General features: G+C 34.6%; 1 protein-coding gene across 2 annotated transcripts in view; it reads right to left on the reverse strand.

Moving 5' to 3' along the window:
- Window positions 1-24,693, reverse strand: part of SNTG1 (syntrophin gamma 1) — a 623,364-nt gene that overhangs the window by 233,457 nt on the left and 365,214 nt on the right. For both annotated transcript variants that reach the window (XM_082719661.1, XM_082719662.1), the window contains 3 exons: window positions 24,240-24,342; window positions 16,169-16,251; window positions 6,189-6,319 (listed from right to left, as the gene is read on the reverse strand). In XM_082719661.1, coding sequence (XP_082575787.1) covers window positions 6,189-6,319; window positions 16,169-16,251; window positions 24,240-24,342 — 317 coding nt within the window. The remainder of the gene's footprint in view (window positions 1-6,188; window positions 6,320-16,168; window positions 16,252-24,239; window positions 24,343-24,693) is intronic.

The raw sequence follows: 24,693 nt of genomic DNA on the forward strand, positions 1-24,693 counted from the left end.
TGTGAAGTGTTATGTAAAAATAATAATATAATATCTTGAGGAATGTAAAGTACATACGGAATTAAAAATCATATCAGAAATATGCCCAGGGATGCCTGGTGGCTCAGTCAGTTAAGTGTCTGCCTTCAGCTCAGGTAGTGATCTCAGACTCCTGAGATCCTTAGGTTTGCTGCTCACCAGGGAGGCCGCTTCTCCTTCTCCCTCTGCCCCCTCCCCCTGCCTCATTCTTTCTCTCTCTCTAATAAATAAAACCTTTAAAAAAAAAAAAAAAGAAGAAAGGAAAAAAAGTCATATGTCCAAAGATAGGAAAGAATAAAGAGTTAAATTGTTCTAAGTTTCTAGCATTTTCTGAGAAGGCAAAATTAGTAAATTGAATTAAATTGTATGATGTTATGGTCTGAGTGTCATGTCCCCTGCTCCCCTCACCCCAAAATTTATATGATGAAATATTAAAGAACAGTGTGATGGCATTAATAGGTGGAGTCTTTGGGAGTGGCTTAACCGTAAGCCATGAGAGTGAAATTTTCATGAATGGCATTAGTGGTTTTTTTTTTTTTTTTTGGTTATTTTTTTAAAGGTTGAAAGTTTTCTAAGGTGATATGTAATTAACAATATCGAATTCATTTGGGTGTTTTTTTTTTTTAAGATTTTATTTATATATTTGACAGAGAGAGATCACAAGTAGGCAGAGAGGCAGGCAGAGAGAGAGGGGGAGGCAGGCTCCCCGCTGAGCAGAGAGCCCAATGTGGGGCTCAATCTCAGGACCCTGGGATCATGACCTAAGCTGAAGGCAGAGGCTTAATCCACTGAGCCATCCAGGCACCCTGGCATTAGTGTTTTATAAAAGAGACTCCAAAGAAATCCTGAATTACAACAAAGGACAAAAGAAATTTCCCCAAAGAGGATTCCATGTGACAAAGGAGCACATGAAAATATGTTCGACACCTTTAAATTGCACAAATTCAGGTCACAATGACATATTGCTACATTCCTAACAGAATGCAAACTAAAAAGAAGGCAATGACACCAAATGTTGGCAACGATGTAGAGAAATGAGATCACTCATACATGTTTGTGGGGATGTAGAATTGTATAGCCAGTCTAAAAAACAATGTACCTCTTTCTTACAAAACTAAATATATATACAACTCAATGATTGAGCTCTTGAGCATTTACTCAAAGAAATGAAAATGTATGTTCATATAAAAATCTATACACAAATGTTCATAGCATCTTAATTTAGAATATCCCAAAACAGAAAGACCCCAGATATCCTTCAAGGGGTGAATATTTTTAATGCAGTATATCCATACCATGGAATACTATTCGAAATTAGAAATTTTTCATTTTTTTTTTAGAAAAGAAAAACTGAATAATGCAACTACTTGGAAGAATTACTAGAGAATTATTCTGAGTAAGAAAATTCAACCCATTGAATTTACATAATGTGAGATTTCATTTATATATTATATATTTTATAATATTATATAATATATAATATTCTTAAAATTACATAATAATAGAGATGAAGAACAGATTAATAGATTGTTAGAGATCAGGGGCATACTGGGGAGAAGGATATTGGCATGGCTATGGAAGGGCAACAGGAAGGTTCTTATGTTCTCATGTAACTGTTCTTGTTTGTGGATAAAAGAATGTGAACATGAGAAAAATTTTATAGAACTACACACACACACTCACACATGTGAAATCTGAATGAATAGTGGATTTTGTTCATTTCCTGAATGTGGTATGGTACTATAGTTTTTCAAGAAGTTACCATTTGGGAAAATGGGTAAGGAGTAAACAGAATACCTGTATTCTTTCATACAACTATATGTGAAAGTACAATTATCTCAAGATAAAATGTTTAATTATAAAAAATAAAAACCTAAAGTGTTGAATAGAAAACAAATACTAAGACAATAGATATAACCCCAAATATACCAGTAATTACAAGAACTAGACTAAATAATCCAATTGGAAGATTAAGATTGTTATTTTGGATTTTAAAAAAAGAAGTAAAAGAAAAATATATACAGCTCAGAAAGGACACATTTTGTAGAGTAAGACTAATGAAAGTTGAAAGAAATCGATAAAAGAATATATAATGTAAATTTGGTGCAATTCTTGAAAGCAAGAAACAATTTCAGAGATATGGAACATTTCATAGTGATAAAAAGGTTATACATCAAAAAGTCATAAAGTTCTAAATCTTCTTATATCCAATAATATAAAATTAAATGTATACAGCAAATATTGACACACTAAAAAGGAGAGACACACAAAGTCACCACACAAAGACACAAAGTCACACTGAAATGCACCTTTCTCAATATGAATAAATATGACTTAGTTGAAATATGTAAAATACTGCATATGTAAAATATGTAAAATACTTTAGGGAATGACAATACAGATTATTTTAAGTGTATATGGAACATTCAGAACTATTCACACACCAGATGAAATCAAGTCTCAACAAGTATTAAAGGCTTGAAATTATTCTATATAAAATTATACTAGAAAGCAATAACAAAAGAGATAATTAGAAAAATCCCAAAATATTTTGAAATTTTTGTAATACATTTTTATCTAAAATATAATCCATGAGTTAAAGAAGTAATTATAACAATAATTAGAAAATATAATTAAATGAATACTTAAAAAAAATATCTTCATGAATGGCAACACTTCCGGACTCCAATTCTGGCCAAGAAGGAGTAGCCCCATTCTTCTCAAATTCCCCCCAACACAATTAATGAATCATGGACATATTCCAACAACAGGTAGAGATGACGAATGAAAAGAAAAGGATAAGGCTAATTGCCTAGGGAACTTTTGACTTGAGGAATGACACGGTGGTAAGTCTTGTGGGTTTTCTTACTGCCTCCCATATATCCTACACAGTGTGCTCTAGGAGTCTGCAACCCAGAATCACTAAGAGCAAGACAGAAAAAGGGTTACAACAAAGTCTCTTCTCCCTAAAGGACTATGAAATGAGTGGGCTAAGCACATTCAATATTTTTTGGAAACCTGCCCTAATACAGTCAAGCATCAATGGAACCACTGTCCCCTTTCCCCCAGGTTTCATCAGGGCCAAGCAGGGAGCTAGCCTTACACACATCCTCAGATTCCATCACTTAGTGGTGTTCAAGAGACCATGCAGGAAGCTGATCCTCCATCTCCCACATCAAAGAAGCAGACAGCATTTCCATTCCCCTTGAGATAATGTCACTGGGACCTAGTGGGAAGCTTAACCCCCATCCCCACCCTGCAGTAATTAAACTCAGGAAGGTGACATGAAATGGAGTTAGTGGGTACTCTGTTTTTCCTCCCGTGCTAACCACCATGGATAAGCAGGAAGACTAGCTTCCATGCCCACTTGTCATCACCAAGGTGAAGTGAGGACTTATTGCCCTCAGCTTTCCCTCCATCTCCTCCTCTTTGTCCGCAGGGTCTCACTGTGGAGAGCTGAGCATCTACCTCATCCTGCAGCAATAAAACAATGTGGTCAATCCTGCCCTTCCACCTCCCAGGTGGCAGCAGGGTCAAGCAGGAAAATAAGTGGACACTCCAGTCAAAGGCACTGCATAATCCAGTTGGCATCTAACATTCACCAGGATTTAGTTAGAGGGACTGAGTAGTTTGACAACTTGCATTTCAGTAATTTTTAATGACGCAGTATGAGTGGGGATTTAGGGAATTTAACATACACACCCATCCAGCTCTCATATTACATGGCAACATAGAGATTACCTGTTTTAAAAGGGAGATTAAAAAAGAATCCAAAGTCTCATAATTTAATACCCAAAAAGTCCAGGACATATTGTTTTAAATCACTGGTTTTACCAAAGCCAGGAAAATTATAACCTGATTGAAAAAAGATAATCCAAACACACCAATACTGAGATGAACAAGATACTGAAATTATTTGACAAGTATTTTAAACCAGTCATAATAAATATGCTTTAATTAGTAATTGCAAGTGCTCTTAAAACAAACAAAAAATTAGAAAATTTCAGCAATAAACACACACACACCCCAAATAGACATGATAGACCTGAATATCTCATCAACAATAAATAAATAAATAAATAAAATCATGGTGAATGGGCTCAATAGCAGAATGGAAACAAAAGAAGACAGAATCATAGAATTTGAAGACAGATCAATAGAATTTACCCAGTCTGTATAACAGAAAGAAAATTGATTGAAAAACAAAAGTACAAATTTTCATAGATCTGTGGAAGAATAATATAAGAGCTAACATTGTATTATCAAAGTGACAGAAGGAAAGAAGAGATACTGGGACTGTCAAAGTATTTAAAGAAGTAATGATAGAAAACATCCATAATTTGCTGAAAGTCATATACATACAGATTTAAGAAGCTGAGGGAAACCAGGAGAGAATAAAACCAAAGAAATCCATCCAAAGATACATCATAATTAAACTTCTGAAAATTAAAAAAAAAAAAAAAAAAAAAGAGAGAGAAAAAGAAAAAACAGAAAACCTTTGAAAACAGGAAGGAAGAAAGGGCATAGTATTTATAGGGAAGCACCAATTTGAATGATCAGGGGGCCAAAGCACTGCATGACATTTTTCAGATACAAGGCATGAATTATCAACTTTGATTTCTATATCCATGGAAACTAATCCTAGGAGTGAAGGTAAGATAAAGATATTTTCAGACAAAGTAAATTAAGAGAATTTGATGCAAGTAAATATACCTTTAAAGAATGGCTAATAAAAAAATTAAAAAAAATAAAACCTCTAAATAGAAAGGAAATGTTAACAGAAGGCTTAGAACTTTTGAAAGAAAAAATATTAGAATGGGTAAAACTTGGGTTAAATATTAAAAAAAATCCTTTTCATAAGTTTTTACAATAATTTTTGATGACTGAAGCAAAAATCATACCATCTGATATGGTGCTTGATATATGTAGAAAAAGTTAAGATAATTATGCTTACAAATTAGGGAGGATTAAGGGACCTAAAAGAAAGTAATATTTCTATACTACATTCAAAGTGATAAATCAATAGCAGGGTGTGATGAGATGAGCAACCACTCAGAAAACTATACCAAATAATACACTAAAAAGCTATGTAAGTAAATCAATATATAATCCTGAATTTCTGGGTATAGCTAGAGCAGACTTTGATGGAAATGTGCAGTTCTGACTACATATATTAGCAAAGGAAGTCTGAAAAATTAATGATCAAACAAAAGTTTAGGACCTACAGACCCACAGACCAAATCTTGCCTGACACCTGTTTTTATAAATAAAGTTTTATTGGAATACAGCCATACCCATTTGTTTATTTATTGTGTATGAGAGTTTTCATGAAACAAAGGAAGAATTCAATAATTGTGATAGAGAAATTAGACTTACAAATCCTAGAATATTTACTATACCACTTGTTACAGAGAAGTTTCACGACACCTAGAACATCAATCTCAAGAAACTATGAGAACAAAAAGTCAAGCCAAAGAATTTAAGTAATGAAAACAATCAAGAAAGAAGCAGAAACTCATTATCTATAAAACAAAAAATGCAGAGCTTCAGGACATTACTAATAAGTTACCTTTATTTAAAAAGACAGCATGAGATAGCACCGCTATTAAGTACATGAAAATAAAGTTTGCTACCTAAATGAAATACATAATTTCCTTGAGGGGGGGAAAAAAAAAAAACCCTTACCAAAACTAAGATAAGAAATTAAAAGAAAACAATAAAACTCTATTTATGATTAAGACACTAAATCTGTTAAAGAAGTTGGTAGAGTTAGGGCCTTAACTGAATGTTTTAAGTCATTTAATTCCTAAATGTTCTACTGTGTTATACTATTTTTTTGTAGTTCTTCTTTCTACTATTAGAAATGTGGTGAAAGGAGCGCCTGGGTGGCTCAGTGGGTTAAAGCCTCTGCCTTCAGCTCAGGTCATGATCTCAGGGTCCTAGGATCGAGCCCCACATCGGGCTCTCTGCTCAGCAGGAAGCCTGCTTCCTCTTCTCTCTCTGCCTGCCTCTCTGCCTACTAGTGATCTCTGTCTGTCAAATAAATAAATAAAATCTAAAAAAAAAAAATGTGTTGAGAATAAAAATCACAAGCCATATTATGTTAAAAGTTTAGTTGTAGGCCTCTTTTGCAGTGAATAGAAAGTCAGAATCTACTAACTTGAACTCACCGACTCAAATCTGTCCCAGGCACATACTGAGAAAAACGTGAATGAAGCAGCGGGATCAGCCTAAGGTCACACCATCTCTTTTCCCATCTCAAACCCGGAGATGTTGGCCATGAAGAACATGATAATGTGTCCTGAAAAGAATACAAACAATCAATGTTCTTTTTTCGCTTCTGTGTTTTGAGTTTCTATGTAACAAATACTTTTCATTTGGAGAGGATCAATTTTTCCCCCTAAATTATCAAGACACTTAAAGACTGCCTCTAAAAGGGATCCATATTCATTGCCGATAAAGCTGCATCCGTTAATTTCTTTACTAAAGGCATTCTATAGGAATGTGAGAAAGGAATCACTGAGACTAAGTGGTAGGGAAAGCATATAAAAAAAAATGAAGTGGGGATGGGGCACCTGGGTGGCTCAGTGTGTTAAGCCTCTGCCTTAGGCTCAGGTCATGATCTCAGAGTCCTAGGATCGAGCCCCACATTGGGCTCTCTGCTCAGCAGGGAGCCTGCTTCCTCCTCTCTCTCTGCCTGCTTGTGATCTCTGTCTGTCAAATAAATAAATAAATAATCTTAAAAAGAAAAAAAATGAAGTGGGGAAAAGGAAGAAAAAATAGAAGAATGACAGAACTGAATTCAACCAGGAATGGGAAATAAGGGGCAAGCTGTAACTGCAATGAAGTAGTGACAATATAAAAATAATTTGTATTTCATTCTATTAGCCACAATGTTCTGAGTATTTGCTAAGCACTAAACAGTGCTATGTAAGTGCTTATGATTTTTCAGTTGTTCATAAATATTTTTGAGTAGGATAAATATTCTTATAAAACAGCTTTTAAAAACTACTTGAGGTAATCTTTGTCCACTGTTGTAACTTCATGTTTATGAAAAGTTCATATTTTCTTATATTGTTTTAAAGTCATGTTAAGTCAACTACCACTGGTTTAAAATTACATATGTTTTAAGTTCCATTAGAAGTTTAGATTTTTTTCCTTATGTATAGAAAAGACATATATTTGAACAAAATTGGGGCTTTTTCACACTTGATGATTCATGCTTCTTTCATTATTTCAGATTTACTTTAATATTTCTTCCTGGCAGTAGTAAATGGAATAATGCTGATATTTAAATTGGGATGGATTGTAATGGGCCAAGGCACAAATTGAGATTTCTTTATATTCTATAGATTTATATTTTTAATGATAATTTTGGAAGAAGATCCTATTCTAGTCTGGATGTTGAAACTCCATTAATATCAATATTATTAGTAACATTTTCTTTTTTTTAACAATTTTTTTTTAAGTAATCTCTACACCCAACATGGGGCCTGAGTCCACAGCCCCAAGATCAAGGATCAGGTGCTCTACCTATTGAGTCAGGTAGGCTCCCCTACCTGAAATTAATACCCCTAAGGTATTAATTTCTTCAAAATTGTTTAGGGGGAAAAACTTCCATTATTTTCACTAAAGGTTGAGCGCTCTTTGGTATTATTATGCTAATTGGTACCAACTGTGCCAATAAAAATGTATTAAATCCTTCCAGTTGTTGAGAAAGCAAGGGTAGACTTGCAAAGACCATCCAGCTGAGGGGGCCCCCTACTGGTAATTGGTTTCCAAGACACCCAGCCTTTGATGCAACACCCGTGCCTTTCATGCTTATTTGGTGATTGCAAAGGCACAGACATAGATTTCATGTTAATCTTTCTTTTGTCCTTGATGTCACACATTATAGATGGTCAACATTTGGAACAGTACCACAAGGTGGGGAGGGTTCAGGCTCTGACTTCTGAATCAGACCACCCAGGGTTCAAGAATGCCAATTTCCCAACTGACCACTCCTTTAAACCTAAGGGCAATTTATTTAAAATATCTGTGCTTTAGTGTGTTTATCTCTAAAGATAAGGATATCACAAGGCTTCTGCTCACAAAAGAAAGACCTAAAGCATTTTTGGACTCAGTAAACTATTATGTCCCCACTTTCTGCATGAGGACCCTTGAAAAAACAATAATCTTCAGTGACACACTTGGATAAACCGAATAGGTTTCTGTGACCAGAACAGACTGTAGCAAGTGTTAAGTGTCCTAGGTCCCACCAAGCTGCCCTATAACTATCAAGCACATATCAACGTATGTCTGGAATGGACTCAAAGGACCCCAATGTGCATGGTTCTCTCCTGAGAAGTTTTACAGTAAATAAATGGCCTAGGTCAGCCCACCTGAAAATGACAGAGCTAGGCAGATTCATTCATACCTATGTCTTTATGATTGTAGGGCCATCATATCTATTATAGCATAATATTTACCATTCATAATCAGAGGTGAAACCATGCAAATAATAACTCAGATTTTTGTCTTGATTAATTTACAATTCTGTTATATGATTTTTGGCAAGTTATTTAAAGATGGTTCCTCATCTTTCTTGAAAAACACAAGTAGTTCCCTTTTCTTTTTATGTTCCAAGAACAAATGACGTAGGAAGTATAACAAGATAAAAGAGTAAAGCAATAGAATTTGAGGACAATGATAATCACTAATAGATGAATATAAGCTTTAGAAATCATGTTTCATAAGACTTCATAGTCTTATGAAGTCTCCAGGCATCACCTGAAATATAAAATATTTCATATGTGAAAATACATATGAATTGTATGTATATGTATAAGCCACTGGGTGGCTCAGTAGGTTAAAGCCTCTGCCTACAGCTCAGGTCATGATCTCAGGGTCCTGGGATCAAGCCAGGTGTTGGGCTCTCTGCTCGGTGGGGAGCCTGCTTCCTCCTCTTTCTCTCTGCCTACTCCTGATCTCTGTAAAATAAATAAATAAAATCTTCAAAAAAAAAAAAAAAAAAAAGAAAGAAAATACATGTGATCTTTGACATGTCTTTGATGTAGCATCTCAACTTGATACTTTCAGGAAACAAAGTTGTCAAATGTCACTTTCTTTTATGTTTCTTTATAAAAAGTATGAAATAAGTCCCACTTCAGCTATTGAGTGAATCAACATTAATGTATTTCATTTTACAGATCTGTTATTTATAATGAGCTTTGATGATTGTTCATCCTTATTTAATTATGAAAATTGAATATAATTTTGTTTCCTATTTTTTCTTTAATAGTATTTATTATTATATCTTAGAGTTATTTTTAATTATACATGAATGAACTAAAATAATGTTTTTTATAAGAGCTTTATTCTTCAATGTCAAGAATGTTGTTTTCTTGGGCGCCTGGGTGGCTCAGTGGGTTAAGCCGCTGCCTTCGGCTCAGGTCATGATCTCAAGGTCCTGGGATCGAGTCCCGCATCGGGCTCTCTGCTCAGCAGGGAGCCTGCTTCCTTCTCTCTCTCTCTGCCTGCCTCTCAGTGTACTTGTAATTTCTCTCTGTCAAATAAATAAATAAAATCTTAAAAAAAAAGAATGTTGTTTTCTAGAATAGTAATAATGTGAATGGGAAAAATAATATTTACATAGTCTTTGCTTTAAAATAGATTCTTTGCCCCAAACTTAACACAACTCAAGGTATATTGCCATGCAACAATCTCAAGAACAATAATTATATCAAAATAGATTTGAGCAAAATGCTAATCTAGATTTTGTAAGGACTTGGCATAAAAAGTATTCAGTAAAGGTATATGGTTAAGAAAAGTTTTTCTCAGAATCTGGTTAGCTAATTATCTAAACTTGAGTATCCTGGTGAGCACAAAATAAATTCTGTTCTTCCACATTGGCTGCAAACCAGAGGACTCTTGTATACCCTAAAATCAGTGACCTAGAACAGCTAGACTATATTTTTAGTTAAGATGGTGGAGTGATGTTAATATATTTTCCCATATTCTTAAAATGCTGTTTCAGAAAACAAAAATAGTGCCTAGTTACTCAAAATTTGCTTCAGAGAATAATTAAGCCTTAGTAATTAAAAAATGGGGTTACCTGGGTCCAGAGTAGAATTGAGGATTTAGACAGATCAGAGAATTGAATGCTTCTCTTAAGAAGACTGCTTAGATTGTGCACATATTCTGTGGAAAAATGCTTATCAGTTCATATTTCCTTCCTATTTACCCTTGTTCATTGTTATTTAGTGAGGGATCAGAAGAAAACATGCCTTTAACTGCTCCTAATTTTAGAAATCTCTGGGTAGAAATGTCCTCCACTCTCCATACCTGCCTCCAAGCCTGTCAAGACACAGAAGAGAAACACAGGATAGCACTGGCCAGGTAAGTCAGTGTGATCTGATGGGGCCTGAAGATTCACTTTCTTAGAGGCATTAGAACAAAGATTGGGTTCATAGTCCTTCAATCTTTGTTGAGCTCAATTAAATCAGATATTCAAAGTCCCTAGTAGCCCTTTCCTCTGATTTCTAAATGTTAATATCCATTGTTCTTTTTCTGCTTCTATTATAATTAATTTTATGCATTTGTCTATAGATCTGAATTTTAAACTATTTTGGTCAGGACACACAATTAAATTCTCCCCATGGTATCTAGAAGAGTGTTTCCACAAAGCAGATACCCAGTAAAAATTTATTTAATTGAAGCACATTATTTTTTTTAATTTTAATATACTTTATTTCAATTTACATATGTCTTGGTTCTTATTCTCTAAATGCATGGTAAGTATCATGAATTGCCCTACACCTAAAGATCTTCAGCAATGGCAAAATAGTGTTCAATCCTAATGCTGAAAATGAAAATAAAAGTCTCTCTTGAAAATAAAAAGATATAATTCCTATAAGGGAAATTTACAATTGTATTTTAAATTTTATATAGAGGGATTTATGTGGAAGAGTTATGTTGTAGAATTACTCAATGATTTTATTGCTTAATCATACCTTTCTAAAGAGGACATGATAGCAAGCAACAACATAGAGGCATCATTCATGAAATTAAATCCATAGATGTTTTTATGTATTAATGAGATGAGTTATTAAAAGAAGAAGAAGAAGAAGAAGAAGAAGAAGAAGAAGAAGAAGAAGAAGAAGAAAAAGAATGATTGTTAGCCATAGCTCTTCTATGTTGACTTCTTCACTTCTCCTTATTATAAGGCATCTAAGGGTAATAGGACAAGAATTAGATTAAAAATAGGACTAAACAGCTTCTGCCTATTCTGAAGTAAAAGAGCTCTTCCTTCCTGTCTGAGGAGCAGAGCTCAGATGGGGACTTTTCTTTCAATGATATGTGAAGGGGAAGTTCTCAGGATAAACCTGTGGAGGCTTTCCTGAGGAAAGCAGTGGATGAGACAGGGAACAAACTTGGCAGAGATGTGGGATACTGAAGATCTCAAACTGTTGGCTGCAACTACCTGGGAGGGAGTAGTGACTCCAGAGAAGTCAGCAGTGAATGGGGTGGGTTGGGGGCAGAAGATGTGGGGCGAAGAGTGTGATGGTGTGGTTTGGTAACTACTCACAGTGGCTGGGTATAGGTCTGCCCGGTAAAGCAGACTGGAAAATCATCGAAAACACCAAGAGCATCTAAATTTTAAGGAAAGAAGGTGAGTAGTTTCTGAAGTATAATGTAAAGAAATCTACAGAAAGAAAGACTTCAAAGGTAACACGATGTCAATAAAAACGTATCTATCAATAATCACCCTCAATGTGAATGGCCTAAATGTGCCCATAAAACGGCACAACAGTTGCAGACTGGACAAAACGACAGGACCCATCCATATGTTGTCTACAACAGACCCATTTTGAACCTAAAGATACACCCAGACTGAAAGTGAAGGGATGGAGAAGCATCTTTCATGCCAATGGGCCTCAAAAGAAGGCTGGGGTAGTGATTCTCATATCAGACAAATTATATTTTAAACTAAAGACTGTAGTCAGAGATACAGAAGGACACTACATCATTCTTAAAGGAACTATCCACCAAGATGATCTAACAATTGTAAATATCTATGCCCCCAATATGGGATCAGCCAATTACATAAGAAAACTGTTTCAAGATAAAGAGTCATATTGATATGAATACACTAGTCTTTGGAGATCTTAACACGCCTCTCTTAGAAATAGACAGATCATCAAAGCAGAAAATCAATAAAGAAATAAGAGCATTGATGACACACTGGACCAGATGGACCTCATAGATATATACAGAACATTCCAGCCTAAAACAACACAATACTCATTCTTCTCAAGTGACATGGAACTTTCTCCAGAATAGACCACATACTGGGTCACAAATCAGGACTCAACCGATACCAAAAGACTGAGATTATTCCCTGCACATTTTCAGATCACAATGCTTTGAAACTGGAGGTCAATCACAAGGAAAAGTTCAGAAGGAACTCAAACACCTGGAAGCTAAAGACCACCTTGCTTAAGAATGCTTGGATCAACCAGGAGATCAAAGAAGAACTTAAACAATTCATGGAAACCAATGAGAATGAAGACACTTTAGTCCAAAATATATATGGTCAACTAATCTTCGACAAAACAGGAAAAAATATATAGTGGAAAAAAGACAGTCTCTTCAATAAATGGTGCTGGGAAAACTGGGCAGCTATATGTAGAAGAATGAAACTGGGCCATTCTCTTACACTGTACACAAAGATAAACTCAAAATGGATAAAAAACCTCAATGTGAGACAGGAATCCATCAGAATCCTAGAGGAGAACATAGACAGTAATCTCTTCAATATCAGCCACAGCAACTTCTTTCAAGATATGTCTCCAAAGGCAAAGGAAACAAAAGTGAAAATGAACTTTTGGGACTTCATCAAAATCAAAAACTTCTGCACAGCAAAGGAAGCAGTCAACAAAACAAAGAGGCAACCCATGGAATGGGAGAAGATATTTGCAAATGACAGTACAGACAAAAGGTTGATATCCAGGATCTACAATGAACTCCTCAAATTCAACACACACAAAACAGACAATCATATCAAAAAATGGGCAAAAGATATGGACAGACACTTCTCCAATAAAGACATACAAATGGCTATCAGACACATGAAAAAATGTTCATCATCACTAGCCATCAGGGAGATTCAAATTAAAACTACATTGAGATATCACCTTTAACCAGTTAGAATGGCCAAAATTAGCAAGACAGGAAACAACATGTGTTGGAGGGGATGTGGAGAAAGGGGAACCCTCTTGTACTGTTGTTGGGAATGCAAGTTGGTGCAGCCTCTTTGGAGAACAGTGTGGAGATTCCTCAAGAAATTAAAAATAGAACTTCCCTATGACCCTGCCATTGCACTCCTGAGTATTTACCCCAAAGATACAGATGTAGTGAACAGAAGGGCGATCTGTACCCCAATGTTTATAGCAGCAATGGTCACGGTCGCCAAACTGTGGAAAGAACCAAGATGCCCTTCAACAGATGAATGGATAAGGAAGATGTGGTCCATATACACTATGGAGTATTATGCCTACATCAGAAAGGACGAATACCCAACTTTCATAGCAACACAGACGGGACGAAAAGAGATTATGCTGAGTGAAATAAGTCAAGCAGAGAGAATCAGTTATCATATGGTTTCACTTATTTGTGGAGCATAACAAATAGCATGGAGGACATGGGGAGAAAGAGAGGAGAAGGGAGTTGGGGGAAATTGGAAGGGGAGGTGAACCATGAGAGACTATGGACTCTGAAAAACAATCTCAGTGTTTTGAAGGGGAGGGACTGGGAGGTCGGGGTACCAGATGGTGGGTATTATAGAGGGCACAGATTGCATGGAGCACTGGGTGTGGTGCAAAAACCAATGAATACTGTTATGCTGAAAATAAAAAATAAATTTAAAAAAATGTAAAGGCTTGGTTGAAGATTGTAAGAAGTCTGTAGTATTAAGAAGCATGCTAGTGGCAGCACAGAATGTATATATTCATTGATTCTTTAGGAAAGCAATGTTGCTTTCCTAAGACCTTGCCATCTTCTGAAGAGCGGTGTTTTAAATATTATCTATAATGTGATCATTATTTCTCTTGCAACAAAAATAAAAGAGAAGATCAGATGAAATAACTCGGATGTGGTTGGTTTGTGAGGATGGAGATAACCCTTGGTCTTGCCAAGGTTTAAGAACAAAGAAATAATAAAATTTAAAAAGACTTGGGTAGAATAAATGAAAGAAGATGGGATTGGGAGGGAGACAAAACATAAGTGACTCTTAATCTCACAAAACAAACTGAGGGTTGCTGGGGGGAGGGGGTTTGGGAGAAGGGGGTGGGATTATGGACATTGGGGAGGGTATGTGTTTTGGTGAGTGCTGTGAAGTGTGTAAACCTGGTGATTCACAGACCTGTACCCCTGGGGATAAAAATATATGTTTATAAAAAATAAATAATTATATTAATAAGCCACCATTTTGCACCAAAAAAAAAAAAAAAAAAAGACTTGGGTACGTAAGGTACACAGTTAAGAAATGTAGTGGTGCACTGAGGTACGATGAAGGCTAAAGATGCTCAAAAGGAGTACTTTGAGGTAAAATGCCACAGTTTGGTCAAGAATGTCAAATGAAAGATGAATCTTACAAGGCAGAAGTGATATGTGCTTTCTATATATCCTAATATGTAGAATAGAAAAATAAAACTATATTTAATATCAGCACTACTGTTATTCTTCATGTTTGTGATCTCAGGAGAAATTTGTTAGACATATATAACCTGAGACATATATAACCTCTCACATATAAGCTGAGAGAACTATTTTGTCTTTAGCATGTATAAACATTTTGAAGGGTGAAATATAAGGTGTTCCAACATATTTATAAAAAAAAAATCCAAAAAACAACAACAAAAACTTGTTTTCTTCATATTGTAAGTGGAAAAGATAATTTAACATTTTATTAAATATATATAAAACAAATATGCCAATTTTATCAATGATTAAGTACATCTATAGTTTAACATTTGTGACATTTTAACAAGATGTTAGACTATTCTCTCTTTGCATTAATTTCCTGGTATGCCTGCAGATTGTTAAGAAATCCTACCAAATGGAAAATTAAATAGCTACTTTCAGCTAAATTATTTCAAAAGAAAAATGATGAAAATTATGTCAAATCAGTTAGAGCATGAAATTACATACAATATGCACTGTTATAAAATGATTATGTGATGTTATGTGTGATCTCATGAAATTAAGTTTCTACAGCTACAAAAGGCTTAATGCAGACCCAAGAGGAGAAAAATGTGTAGGCAGCCACCGACCCAGCTAGAGGCAAAGGATCAGACCAGGCCCTGACTCGTGCCTCCTGAATATCAGTTGAGTTGCGCTTGAGAAAGTGCCTGAGCTATGGACCCTAAGACTCACTGACGTGACTGCCTGCACGTATTAGAGGCAAAACTGGGTTGCGCATTTAACTGTTACAAGATTACCCTGTACTTGCATGGATTATAAATTCCACCATTGTAAACTCGTGAATTGCTAGTAAAAGATTAGCTAAGTAGACAAAAGTTACTGGCATCAGAAGATCAAGAAGATCAGAAGACCAAGCGCTTGGAAAATGGGCTTGGTAAAAGCTTGAGGGGTTTCATGTGAATGTTACGTGTATATGAGCAATCAACCGAAAATAGATACTTCCTTATAATTGTTTCTGTTAGCTATATAATGCCTCACAGCCTTGAATAAAATTGGCACTGCTTGGACATCATCCACGGTGTCCCTCCTGTCCCCATCTCTTTATGTCTCATCTTCGTCTCACCATCCTCTTACCCTCTCGACCCTGGTTGTGTTGTCAAGCCCGCTATGACAAAAATGACATTAAAAAATAACTGTTGTAAAAAATAATCTTAACTCCTAACGTTTAAAGGATGAGGCCAACAAATATTTTACTATATCAGAGCAATGAGAATCATCAGCAGTTTTTGCAAACTAATTATTCATATATATATAATATATATATTATACTCACAGGTAATGTATATTTATATATAATATGTAATGTATTCATTTATATATTATATGTTTCATGTATGTATATATATAATTCTTTTCCTTTCTTTGTGCTATCTCCTTATTTATCTGAACTATGGCTTGATCATCTTACTGTATTGTTGGGATGATAGTTGAGATGCAAGCCACTATCACAAAGAGGAGAGGAGGTGCCACTGCTCTGGTCACTGGGAGCACCTGTAGAAAAAAACATCACAACATACCACTGGTTAGAACACCAAAATATTCTAGACTGATGCATTCTACATTATATATTTCCATATACTCAGTAATGTCAAGAAAATCAGTTAGTAAAATTAATTTTAGTTTCACTTATATCAAATCTGGAGTTTTGCAAGTAAGCTAAGTGAATAAAGTGGGACCCTGAAAGAGAACCATGTATTGATCTTTGATTTCAGAAATATTGCAAGGCTTTATTAAATAAAAACATATAACCTTATAAAATTATTTCATTTCATTATCCAAAGTGACCTACACTTATGAACCATACTTATAACTGTTCAGAATGTGGTTTGTCTACAGAGATTCTATTTATTATCATGTCTCAATGTATGAGGAAGTCATATTTTTAGATACCATAATTTTCCACAATGCAAAAAATGTTTATATGGGCTCTTTATATACTTGATCTTAGCCAAAAGGCTAAGAAGTGATACCTATGGGCTCTTTATAAATGCTCTTGGTATATGCTACAATTGGAAGTAACTTCATTCATGTTACCTAAATTGGTGCACTTGATACTAAAATATTTCATATCAGAATCTCATAAGAAATCTACTAATATCTTTCTTTTTTTAAATATAAGTATTATATGTCTTAAACTGAGATTTAAAAATTCAGTATTTTTTTACAGTTAGGATTAGAATACATATTTCTTGATTTTTTTATTCTTTTTTTGGAAAACATTATATATTTTAAAGGTAATATTTTAATACATAAGCATATTACTTTAAAATGTATATCCATTTTGGACAGAATAAAATAATATGTCAAATTCTGTGACAGATCCAAAGCAGTCTTTTGAGTGAAATTCAAAGATTTAAATGTATGCATAAAAGAAAGGTACAAACTCAATGATGTATGTTTTCATCTTAAGAAGTTAGATATGAAAAAGCAAATTAAATCAAAGTAGAAGACAGAAAATAATAAAAATAAAAGTGAAAAATAGTAAGATTGGAGCAAAATAACAGAAAAATTAACCAAGACAAAAATGGGTTCTTTGGAAAGATTAATAAAGCTTATAGCAAAAATGATGTAGAAAAAGAGTGAGGAAATACAAGTTATTAATATCAGGAATGAAGAAGGTGGAATTACTGTCTCCAACAAACATTAAAAAAAATAATAGAAGGATATGATGAATAATTTCATGCAAATAAATTCATAACTCAGTTAAAATGGAAAAAAAATCTTGAAAAACATCTTACCAAAACTTATAAAAGAAGAAAAAAGTATAGAAAAAGTCCTATAAGAATTCAAGAGATTGGAGCACCTGGGTGGCTCAGTGGTTAAGCCTCTGCCTTTGGCTCAGGTCATGATCTCAGGTTCCTGGGATTGAGCCCCGAATTGGTCTCTCAGCTCAGTGGGGAGCCTGCCTCCCCCTGCTCTCTTGCCTGCCTCTCTGCCTACTTGTCATCTCTGTCAAATAAATAAATAAAATCATAAAAAAAATTCAAGAGATGAATTCATACAAAATAAAAACTGTAATTCAAGGCTTAGGTTGCCTTTTGGTGAATTTATTAAATTATTTAAGAAAAATATACTACTACTGGTAAGCAAAATCTTTATGGAAATAAAGGAGGAGTTACATTCCACAAGTTACATGAAGACATTAAAAACCCTAGTACCAAAATAGTACTAAAACAGTACAAAAGTGTATATATGGCTATCCCTCATGAACATATTTTTTAAAGTTTTTCTTATGTATTTATTTATTTGAGAGAGAGAGAGAGCATGAACAGTGGGGAGAGAGAGAGGGAGAAGCAGACTCCCTACTGAGCAGGGAGCCCAATGCAGCCACTTGATCCCAGTACCCTGTGATCATAACCTGAAAAGAAAGGACATGCTCAAATGACTGAGCCACAAAAGGGCCCCTGCACATGTGTGTGTATGTATATATATATATATTTTTTAAAAGTCTTAATATATTAGCAAATGGAAATCAGCAATATATAAAGAAAAAATCTTAACATTTCATAATCAGTGGTGTTTATCCTAGGAATTCAAGCTTAATTTGGTATTGAAAATAAATATTTAAAAATTCACCATATAAACCTTCTCCAGAATAGACCACATACTGGATCACAAATCAAAGCACAACCAATATCAAAAGATTGAGATTATTCCCTGCATATTCTCAGATCACAATGCTTTGAAACTGGAGCTTGGAAAAGTTTGGAAGGAATTCAAACACCTAGAAGCTAAAGACCACCTTGTTTAAGAATGCTTGGATCAACCAGGAGATCAAAGAAGAACTTAAACAATTCATGGAAACCAATGAGAATAAAGACACATCAAAGGTGGTCCTAAGGGGAAAATACATAGCCATCCAAGTCTCCCTCAAAAAAATTGAAAAATCCAGAATACACCAACTGTCTTTACAATTTAAAGAATGGGAAAATCAACAACAAATTAAGTCAACTCCACACACAAGAAGGGAAATAATCAAGATTAGAGCAGAGATCAATGAGACAGAAATTAGAGATACAGTAGAACACAACAATGAAACTAGAAGCTAGATTTTTGAAAGAATCAATAAGATCAATAAACCATTGGCCAAAATAATCCAAAAGAAAAGAGAAAAGACACAAATTAATAAAATTATGAATGAAAAGGGAGAGATCACAGTTAACACCAAGGAAATAGAAACAATTATCAGAAATTATTATCAACAGTTATATGCCAGTAAGTTAAGCAACCTAGATGAAATGGATGCATTCCTGGAAATCTATGAACTTCCAAAATTGAACCAGGAATAAACTGACAACCTGAATAGAACAATATCTAGTAATGAGATTGAAGCAGTGATCAAAAACCTCCCCCCAAAAAAGAGCCCAGGACCTGACGGATTTCCTGGGGAATTCTACCAAACTTTCAAAGAAGAAATAATACCTATTCTCCTGTTGCTTTTTCAAAAAATTGAAGCAGAGGGACAACTTCCAGACTCTTTTTGTGAATCCAGCATTACCCTGATCCTCAAACTGGGCAAAGACCCCACCAAAAAGGAGAATTTCAAACCAATATCCCTGATGAATATGGATGCTAAAATTCTCAACAAGATCCTAGCTAATAGATTCCAACAGCACATTAAAAAGATTATCCACCATAATCAGGTGGGATTCATCCCTAGGTTGCAAGGGTGGTTCAACATTTGCAAATCAATCAATGTGATAGAACAAATCAATAAGAGGAGAAGAACCACATGGCCCTCTCAATGCAGAAAAACCATTTGACAAAATCCAGCATTCATTCCTGATTAAAATCCTTCTAAATATAGGGATAGAGGGAATATTCCTCAACTTCATAAAACCTATTTATGAAAAACCCACAACAAATATCATCCTCAATGGGGAAAAGGTCACAGTCTTCCCTTTGAGATCAGGAAAATGACAAGGATGCCCACTCTCACCACTCTTGTGCAACATAGTATTAGAAGTACTAGCAACAGCAATCAGACAATGAAGAGAAATAAAAGGTATTCATATTGGCAATGAAGAAGTAAAACTCTCTCTCTTCGCAGATGACATGATACTTTATATGGAAAACACAAATGACTCCACCCCCAAACTAATAGAACTCATACAGCAATTCAGCAACGTGGCAGGATACAAAGTCAATGTACAGAAATCATTGGCTTTCTTATACACTAACAATGAAAATACAGAAAGGGAAATTAGAAAATCAATTCCATTTACTATAGCACCAAGAACCATAAAATACCTGGGAACAAACCTAACCAAAGAGGTAAAGGATCTGTATTCGATGAACTACAGAACACTCATGAAAGAAACTGAAGAGGACACAAAAAGATGGAAGACCATTCCATGCTCTTGGATCGGAAGAATAAACATTGTTAAAATGTCTATCCTGCCTAGAGCAATCTATACTTTTAATGCCATTCCAATCAAAATTCCACCGATATTCTTCAAAGAGCTGGAGCAAATAATCCTAAAATTTGTATGGAATCAGAAGAGACCCCAAATCGCTAAGGAAATGTTGAAAAACAAAAATAAAGCTGGGGGCATCACGTTACCTGATTTCAAGCTTTACTACAAAGCTGTGATCACCAAGACAGCATGGTACTGGCATAAAAACAGACACATAGACCAGTGGAACAGAGTAGAGAGCTCAGATATGGACCCTCAACTCCATGGTCAACTAATCTTCGACAAAGCAGGAAAAAAATATACAGTGGAAAAAAGACAGTCTCTTCAATAAGTGGTGCTGGGAAAACTGGGCAGCTATATGTAGAAGAGTGAAACTTGACCATTCTCTTACACCACACACAAAGATAAACTAAAATGGATAAAAGACTTCAATGTGAGGTAGGAATCCATCAGAATCATGAGGAGAACATAGGCAGTATTCTCTTCGATATCGGCCACAGCAACTTCTTTCAAGGTATGTCTTCAAAGGACAAGGAAACAAAAGCAAAAATGAATTTGGGGGACTTCATTAAGATCAAAAGCTTCTCCACAGCAAAGGAAACACTCAAAACAAAGACACAACCCACAAAATGGGAAAAGATATTCACAAATGACAGTACAGACAAAAGACTGATATCCAGGGTCTATAAAGAACTCTTCAAACTCAACACACACAAAACAGATAATCATGTCAAAAAAACAGGCAGAAAACATAAACAGACACTTCTCTATTGAAGACATACAAATGGCTAACAGACACATGAAAAAAAATGTTCATTATCACTAGCCATCAGGGAGATTCAAATCAAAACCACACTGAGATACCACCTTACACCAGTTAGAATGGCCAAAATTAAAAGACAGGAAACAACATGTGTTGGAGAGGATGTGGAGAAACGGCAACCCTCTTACACTGTTGGTGGGAATGCAAGTTGGTACAGCCACTTTGAACAACAGTATGGAGATTCCTTAAGAAATTAAAAACAGAGTTTCACTATGACCCTGCAATTGCACTACTGGGCATTTACCAAAACAGATACAGACAGTGAAAAGAAGTACCATCTGTACCCCAATGTTCATAGCAGCAACGGCCACAGTCACCAAAGTGTGAAAGAACCAAGATGCTCTTCAATGGACGAATGGATAAGGAAGATGTGGTCCATATACATGATGGAGTATTATGCCTCCATCAGAAAGGATGAATACCCAACTCTTGTATAACATGGACAGGACTTGAAGAGATTATGTTGAGTGAAATAAGTCAAGCAGAGAGTCAATTATCATATGGTTTCACTTATTTGTGGAGCATAAGGAATAACACAGAAATCATGAGGAGATGGAAAGAAGGCAGTTGGGGGAAATTGGAGGGAGGATGAACCATGAGAGACTATCGACTCTGAAAAACAATCTCAGGGTTTTGGAGAGGTGGGGGGTGAGGGATTGGGTAAGCCTGGTGGTGGGTATTATGGAGGGCATGTATTGCATAGAACACTGGGTGTCATACATAAATAATGAATTCTGGAACACTGAAAAGAAATTTAAATAATTAATTAATTAATTAAAAAAAATAAAATAGGGGTGCCTGGGTGGCTCAGTGGGTTAAAGCCTCTGCCTTCATCTCGGGTCATAATCCCAGGGTCCTGGGATCGAGCCCTGAATCCAGCTCTCTGCTCAGCAGGGAGCCTGCTTCCTCCTCTCTCTCTGCCTGCTTCTTTGTCTACTTGTGATCCTTGTCTGTCAAATAAATAAATAAAATCTTTAATAAATAAATAAATAAATAAAAGTAAACTAAAAATTCACCATATAAACAGAATTAAAAGATAGATTAAAAATAAGATATTTCAATAGCTATAAAACAAATTGTAACTGTTCAACATCAAGTTATGTTTAAAAGGAAAAGAAAACTTTTCAGTAACCCAAGAATAAAAAGAACACTTCCTCAACCTAATAAAGGACATGTGTGAGTACCTATAGCTAATATAATACTTAATGGTAAAAGACTGTAAATTTCTCCTCTAATATCTTGAGCAAGAGAAAGATACCTACTCTCAATATAGTATATAACAATTTACTGGAAGTCCTAACTATTGCAATAGCCAAGAAAAGGAAATTTTAAAAATGTGGATTAGAAAGAAAGAATTAGAATTCATTATTTACAGATAACATAAGTGAAAAGTCTTAAAGAATATATCAAAAAAGCTACAGAACAGAAAGTTAACCCTATGATGCAGAATATGTGCATGTATAAAAATAAACTGTATTCCTATGTGTTAGCAATAGTAACTGGAAAATAAAAGTTTTTTTCTAATACTATTTATGATAGAATAAAAATGCTTAAAATAAGTTTAATGAAAGTTAAAATAAGTTAAAATAAATTTAATGAAAAATGATATGCAAGACCTTCTCACTAAAAGCACTAAAATGTTGCTGAGAAAAATTAAAACATAAATAAATGGAAAGATATATAACATTTAAGAATTGAGAGATTTAAAGTTATTAATGTATTAATTCTCAAAATTATCTATAAATCCAGCTTATTCCCATTCACAATAATAATTGAATTTTGTAGAAATTGATGTGTTATTCCTAAAATGTATTCAGTGGGGGCACCTGGGTGGCTCAGTGGGTTAAAGCCTCTGCCTTCGGCTCAGGTCATGATCCCAGGGTCCTGGGATCAAGCCTCACATTGGGCTCTCTGCTCAGCAGAGAGCAGAGAGCCCTTTCCTCTCTCTCTGCCTACCTCTCTGCCTACTTGTGATCTTTGTCAAATAAATAAATAAAATCTTAAAAAAAAATAAAATATATGCAGTGATATAAGAGATCTAGAACAGCTAAATAATTTTGAAAGATTGCAAAATGGGAAAATGTGATCAACACTGTAGTTACAGTGAAAGAACAAACACAAAAATTAATGGAAATAAGAAAGTCATTTTTTGATTCTAAATTCCTCACTTAGACACAAAAAGTAATTAATCTAAGATGGATTCTAAACTTAAATGTAAAAGCCAACCTCATAAAGCTTCTAGGAAAAATGTAGGGGAATCTCTTGCAACCATGGGGTAGGTAAATATTTCTTAGAGGAGATCTAGGGAACAATAACCATTTGCAAAAGAACAAAAATCTCACAGTTCCTTTGTGCCTCTTCTCAATAAATAACACTACTAGAAACAGCCATTAATTTAATTTCTTAGTATTAGATTTATTTTTGCTTCTTCTAGAACTTTTTTAGAATTGAATCAAACTTTATTTACTCTTTTATGTCTTGCTTATTTCATAATGAAAGTCACTTGTGTTACATAGTTCAGATGTTCATTTACATTGCTGTATAATATTCCATTTGATGAATATACTGAAGTTTGCTAATCACTCTCCTATTGATATAGAACAGAGCTGTTTCCTATAGTTTGCCACTATGAATAAAGCTATTATGAACATTCTTGCATAAGGCTTTTGAAAGTCTTCCAATTTTATGTCACTACCATAAGTACTTAGGAGTAGAATTGCCAAGTCACCAGGTAGATATATAATTAATTTGTTAACTAATTGATTTAAAAGCAAGAGATTTTTAAGCAATTCTTATAAATTTCCACATGGACTGTTACTTCCTTCAATCTCTCTAACCCCATCAGATGACTTAAGTGATAATGCTTGTTTAGCAAGCCCAGTAGTCAAATAAGAGTATATAATTCTATAAGTTAGATAAAATATATTAATCAAATATTATGAATGAGATATAATAGAGATACAAAATGTATATAGTTGATATGACACTATTTTTATAATAAATAATGTCTCCAATTACAGATTAGCAAATAACTATAAATATGCTAAATACATTCTGAAACAAAAATAACATCTGCTCTCTTTGCATGAGCATTCATAGAATGTTTTGTGATATAAAAATATTTGTATTCAAACAGAAACTCCAACTTTAAAAAATTTACCAGTTACTGTTAGGAAATAATGGTTTAGAAAATAAGTATGATGATGTGAGCATTTTACCTATTCTTCATAAATGCTTACATGCACAATCTTCATTCAGTGGGAGTTTGAGGAAAGCAGGTGATCTTTTTAAAAATGACACTGTTAGGGTCACTTCTTCTCCAGCATTCCGAAGCACCTGAACCTAAAATAAAACGGAATAAAAATGATACTGTGATCAGTATGGTCACAAAGTATTTTATATGGTTACAAAACCTGGAATGATTTGTTGTCTTTTCCACCTCTCTTTTTTCTATAGTGGTCAAAAACATTTTACTAAAGATAGAGGGAATGGATTATGTAACATTGTAGGAATATATCCATCATGTTCTTCCTCTTCCCAACATTTGGTGGTCTCCTGTTCACTCACAATGTCATCATAGTCCATTCGTACTGGTAGAGGTCTCTTAGTATACGGTATATATTAGGCAATATGAGAGATTATGATGTCTACAGAAAGATGAAGTGCTCAAGCCACTGTGTCATTAATTTAATA

This window comes from Mustela nivalis, assembly GCF_964662115.1.
Source record: "Mustela nivalis genome assembly, chromosome: 2".
NCBI classification, from domain to species: domain Eukaryota; kingdom Metazoa; phylum Chordata; class Mammalia; order Carnivora; family Mustelidae; genus Mustela; species Mustela nivalis.